Below are 5,007 nucleotides of genomic sequence, written 5' to 3' on the forward strand. Positions count from 1 at the left end.
GGTGGTCGAGGTGGGTGGGAGAGGAGATGGCCGGGTGAAGATGAACGGTGCAGGGGCGGGCATGTGCGCCAGTAGCGCTGCGAGCACGCGCTGTGGAAGAGAGCCGATTTGTATGACAAGGTCACGTACACTGCAATTCAGCCCAAATGTCTCAATCGCAACAAGCACAAAACTATCCGACGACCAATTACCGAACCATCGTTTATCAAAAAAAAAAACATCAAAATTCAAAAACCATATCACCCCTGTTGTCTCCCCCTCCTCCAAGGCCCCAACATTTCATAAATAACCTCTCCCATCCTTCCAGATCTAACAACGACACCCTCGGTGCTTTTCTCCTCCGCCCCCTCGAGTTCTCTCAGAATTCACGAGTCAATCCCCGCCGATCTCCTTCCCATCAGGCTTTTCCCGCCAGGATGGCCTCCGGTCCAGGAAGGGCCCGAGGCGGCATCCGAATCCAAGAACCGGGCGATAGGCACCGCGATGAGTCCAACGCCGCCGCCACAGCTGCAGAGCCGCCTCCACCCGCTCCGCCCTCCGACGCTCCCCAAGAACTGCCCCATGGTCCATCGGGAGCCGAAGGCGGGAGCCCCTCTGCGGCCGCCGCCGCACGGAAGGGGAAGGGGGTCTTGGCTCCATCCCCGCTACCTTCCCCGACGCGCTCCGAGTCCGAGGGCACCAGCTCCCCGGTATTGTTGGACATCGTCTCCGACAAGGGAGCCGGAGAGTCGAGCTCCGCCAACACGCTAGCGGACGGCGACAGGAGGTTGGCGGTGTCGTGGAAGGACCCGCTGGTGGAGTCGACGATGGAGGTGCCGAAGGTGACGAGGCCTATGGATGTGATGTCGGCGTTCGACAACTTGTCGCTGGAGCAGCAATGGGCCCTGGCGGAGGAGATGGAAATGCAACAGTGGCAACTGGTAAGGTTTCTTGGATCTTTGGAGCGCATTCTTGAGTCGAAACTGCTTTCTTGTGATTTGGGAGCTGGAATCCTGTCGTTCTTGTGGGTTATTGGGGACGATTTAGGGTACCGGAAGCAAGAAACTGTGCGGCATCCTATTGCAGGTGCAGAATCCGTGGGGAAATTTGTCTTTCTGTTTTTCAACGATCTTGCAGCAGTTTAGGTGCTTGCATTTTATCTTGATTGTGATGGCATGTTTTACAATTTACTGTTGAATTCGTATAAATATTGGGATCATGTTTTGATGAGCGATTCCTTTCTCATTTTTTTATGTTGGTGATTGCTGCTCCCTTGTTTGAATATTTGGCTTTGATGCTAATTCTGTGTAGGCGCAGCAGAGGAAATCTCTCTGGAGCAAATTCAAAGGTGGCATGGCAAACGTGGTATGTCCTGAATATTCCTTTGTTTCTTACTTGTGATTGGTGGCTAGTGTGGGCATTCTTGTGCCAACTTTTGTGTTTGACATGTGTTATTGGGATCTCTGTGCTTTTGTTTGCTCATATGAGATCTTGAGATGACTAAGTGTAAGTATGGCAACAAATCTTGTTAAAAATGGTGTAGCATGGCATCCAAGACTAGAGATGAAAGTATTGGAAAATGTTATGGAAACTCAGTTATTGGCAATTGTTATGGAAACTCAGTTTCTGTTTCTGCCTAGATTAGATGGTTCCGGATCGCTTATAAGTCCAATTGTGATAAGATGTATGGTATTCTGTGAAATGTAATGTCATCGTAGTCATGTGTTGATTTTTTTTTTTTAAATGTGAGAGGTAGCTGTTTCCATTGATTTTATTATTTGGTTTTCACTGTGATGGTTTATTCTTCACTGTACTGTAAAATACTGATATAATGAAGGCTTTAGTGTTGGTAAGAAATCCTGAAGCCAAATGTGCAGGGGTTTAGCATTGATGGATGGCGTAATAGGAGATGTTACTATATTATTGGAAGCAAAGACAATACATAGGTCCTTTGATATTTCCGTACTATTGTTTTAACAAGCTCTGTTATCTTTTCCATTATTTCCTTGTATATTTGACCTTGGTGTTAATTCATTGGTGCTAATTCTTGCAAAAAATGTGAAATTTTGACCCATTTTCTATGGAAATAGTTTTTGGAGAGGATAGGAAGGCAAATGTACAACTACAATCCAGAATCTACGGTAATCATACCCCATGTGAATCATCAGGTTTGACTCCATATACTATTTATGTGCCTTTTCTAATTGATACAATCAGATTGTGATGGGACCTTATCAGCCTTAATTTCTTATTTCACTGAATAACAACCACTAAATATCAGCTGAGAAACAAGTGGTATAGTCATTTTCTTAAAATGTGGAAACCTGAAAAGCATAACTAACATACCAATCCATTTTTAGTTCTGCTGCTCTCTGGTTCAGATCATTATGGTTTGAATTCCTTTGCGCTTGTGTTTCATGCAGACAATTCCTACTACCGGGATCATTGAGCATTACAACCTCATCGAAATGGGTGCTGGACGAGGAGAAATATTTCATTCAAATGCACTGAACCTTCGTCGTGCCTATTCTGAATTTAGGCCAGTGCATGGAGATGGAGAGTGTTTCTACAGGAGCTTCATATTTTCCTACCTCGTAAGTGTCCTCCCTTTTCCTTAGAACAAGCTTCATGTTTAGGGGGTTAACACCCTAGTTTGTGCAACTGTAAAACAGGAGCAAGTTCTTGATAGGCAGGATACACACGAGGAACACCGTCTTCTTGCTGCTGTTAGAGGAGTGGCTAGGCATCATGCACGCCTTGGTTGGACCTCTGAATTTTCCTGGAGATACAAAGTAAGCTCACACCTTATCCACATTTGGCATTTCTGAGATAAACATGCTTGAGGGATGATTTTCTTCAAGTTACATCAAGTTGCAATCTGGATCTGGCATCTCACTGTCCTTTTTCTTTTATCATTTGCAGGATATGCACATTGTTTCACATTAGTGGCATATTGGCATGCCATCACACTTTTACCTCTTGACATGGATTCAAATTTGAATTTATTGAAAATATAACAGATCAATACATGTTAAAATAAGATCACTTTCATATAACAGCACTGATGAGTAATATTTACAGTAGTAATAAATAACTCATGCTTCTACTTCCCCGAGATAATGCACCCAAGCTGCTTTGTGTGGTCATCTGATTCAATCACAAATTGTTTCTTTCGCGCTTCTCTATCAAAAACATTTTATTTCTTAAGTACTTATCTTGTAATCGGTGTACTCTGACTGAAGGTTCTCAGACAAGTGTTATCATGATCATACTTGTTCATACCTTTGTTATAAATGGTCAGTATTATGTAAGCATTATTGCAGTATATAGTAATAATCTGATTTTTTTCAGGCATTTAAGACACTGATAAAGAAAGTAATGAGATGGAAAAGACACAACAGATGGAAGAATGTACCAACAACTGACAGGTTTCTGATATATTTGATTTTCTGTGATTCCGCTGAAGTGTTGCTGGCAATGTATTTTCAGTATTTTATTGAACATGCGTCATTTTCCAGCTACCACAAACAGAAACTTCTCAAGTTCTTCAGCGGTTATGGCAGGACAGACAACAGTGAGTGAAACACCCCTCTTGAACCAAGCATTCCTTCCTCCACTTCGTCCTAATACATTGTTCCAATACATTTTGTTGGTCAGTTTTTGCTTTCCTCAGATTGGTAGCAGCTATCTGGATATGTTCACACAGTGAAGAGTTTGAACCACGTATACCTGAGCTTAATGAATATGGCACTCTCAGAGAAGTAAGTATCTCTGTCACTTTCCCATGGACCCTTGCATTATTTAGTTGTGAACTGCCAATAATGCATCCGTTCCAGAAAATCTGACACTCATTCTACCTGCTCCTCTCTCTTTAAAAACAGTGGTGCCTTCATGAAGTTATCAGGTATAAGGTTTTCACAGATCATGTTCAGATGACAGCATTAGTCACCGCGCTTGGGGTGCCGCTGCGAGTGGAGTACCTCTTACAAGGAGATGGTCAAGACCTCTACACTCGCCAGGAGGATTCCCAAGACGATACGCCAAGAAGTACATGTTGGCCTGGTCATCGTCGTCAACTACCCCATGCTCATGTAGTCCCCCATGTGACCGTGCTCTACACAAACATTCACTATGACATCATCTACCCCCACCGTCGAGATGGTCCTGTTCCTTCTATTGATGAGAGCTGTAGTCAGCAGACTGCGCAGGTACAGCGGCCAACTGCTGAGAGTTCAGGTCAACAAATTGCCCAGAGAGAGAGCTGCAGTGGTGAGAGTTCAAGTCAACAAATTGCCCAGAGAGATAACTGCAGCGGTGAGAGTTCAAGTCAACATATTGCCCAGGAGATCTCCACTGGTGAGATTCCAGATCAACATGCAGGGCTAAAGTTAACTTCTACTGGTGCCCATGTGTGATGAGCATAAGAGCATTGCTGGGTGAAGCAATGGGTAGAGAATTAGGCATACACTGATGAGATAGATAATATTCTGGACTTTTTTTTTTCTTACGTTGGTACAAGCTGCTGGTGCAAATTGGATGATCAGTCGGTCAGTTAATCTGATATGTTGATTCATTTGCGAATTGTTATCATATCTCTGAAATATCCTCATAATATTTTGGTGTATATAGAAGGAAAATCATTCTTGTGCATTCTCTTACGGTTATTCTTTCTGACGACCATGCATTTCTATCTCATTTGTAAATCTTTTTTCTATATTCTCTAGCTATCAGCCTATGATGTCGTTTGCCTGAACTTTTATGGCAACCTCAGAATCTCAGATATCGTTTGGCCTGATGTGATGATAACAGAACACAAATATTAGATAAACTTGTATGGTTCTGATGAGAGATACTTGCCTTGCATGAACTCTTGTTGGGGCAGTATTCATTCGTATATAATCGGTGCGAAACAATATAGCTACCAAGTCCCGCCCATGTTGCTCTGCATCCAGGCCGTCACAGACTCGCAGCCTCAACCAGGGGCAGAGGGAGAGGGGGGACGGGTTGTTAAGTTAATAAAATTTTCAA

At 43.4% G+C, this 5,007-nt stretch overlaps 2 protein-coding genes across 2 annotated transcripts; both read left to right on the forward strand.

The window, feature by feature from the left end:
• The first annotated feature begins 416 nt into the window (after nucleotides 1-416).
• On the forward strand, nucleotides 417-3,020 carry LOC136473813 (uncharacterized). Its single transcript, XM_066471455.1, has 6 exons — nucleotides 417-920; nucleotides 1,291-1,344; nucleotides 2,070-2,147; nucleotides 2,403-2,573; nucleotides 2,652-2,771; nucleotides 2,902-3,020. Exons 1-6 carry the CDS (start codon nucleotides 417-419, stop codon nucleotides 2,923-2,925), a joined length of 951 nt encoding a protein of 316 aa, XP_066327552.1. The 3' UTR covers nucleotides 2,926-3,020.
• Nucleotides 3,021-3,287: 267 nt separating this feature from the next.
• On the forward strand, nucleotides 3,288-4,520 carry LOC136473814 (uncharacterized). The gene is made up of 4 exons (XM_066471456.1): nucleotides 3,288-3,407; nucleotides 3,498-3,553; nucleotides 3,637-3,740; nucleotides 3,861-4,520. The coding sequence occupies exons 1-4, from the start codon at nucleotides 3,358-3,360 to the stop codon at nucleotides 4,392-4,394; spliced, it is 744 nt and encodes a 247-aa protein (XP_066327553.1). The 5' UTR covers nucleotides 3,288-3,357; the 3' UTR covers nucleotides 4,395-4,520.
• Nucleotides 4,521-5,007: the final 487 nt, after the last annotated feature.

Source organism: Miscanthus floridulus, chromosome 8, assembly GCF_019320115.1.
Source record: "Miscanthus floridulus cultivar M001 chromosome 8, ASM1932011v1, whole genome shotgun sequence".
Classification (NCBI taxonomy): Eukaryota; Viridiplantae; Streptophyta; class Magnoliopsida; order Poales; family Poaceae; genus Miscanthus; species Miscanthus floridulus.

Bases quoted from the DNA above. Each gene is read 5' to 3' on its own strand.
- LOC136473814 (XM_066471456.1), top strand. From the start codon at position 3,358: ATGAGATGGAAAAGACACAACAGATGGAAGAATGTACCAACAACTGAC. The intron at 3,554-3,636 runs GTGAGTGAAACA...TTTGTTGGTCAG, and splicing joins TTATGGCAGGACAGACAACA to TTTTTGCTTTCCTCAGATTG. The intron at 3,741-3,860 runs GTAAGTATCTCT...CTTTAAAAACAG, and splicing joins AATATGGCACTCTCAGAGAA to TGGTGCCTTCATGAAGTTAT.
- LOC136473813 (XM_066471455.1), top strand. From the start codon at position 417: ATGGCCTCCGGTCCAGGAAGGGCCCGAGGCGGCATCCGAATCCAAGAA. The intron at 1,345-2,069 runs GTATGTCCTGAA...CTATGGAAATAG, and splicing joins AAGGTGGCATGGCAAACGTG to TTTTTGGAGAGGATAGGAAG. The intron at 2,148-2,402 runs GTTTGACTCCAT...TGTTTCATGCAG, and splicing joins TACCCCATGTGAATCATCAG to ACAATTCCTACTACCGGGAT.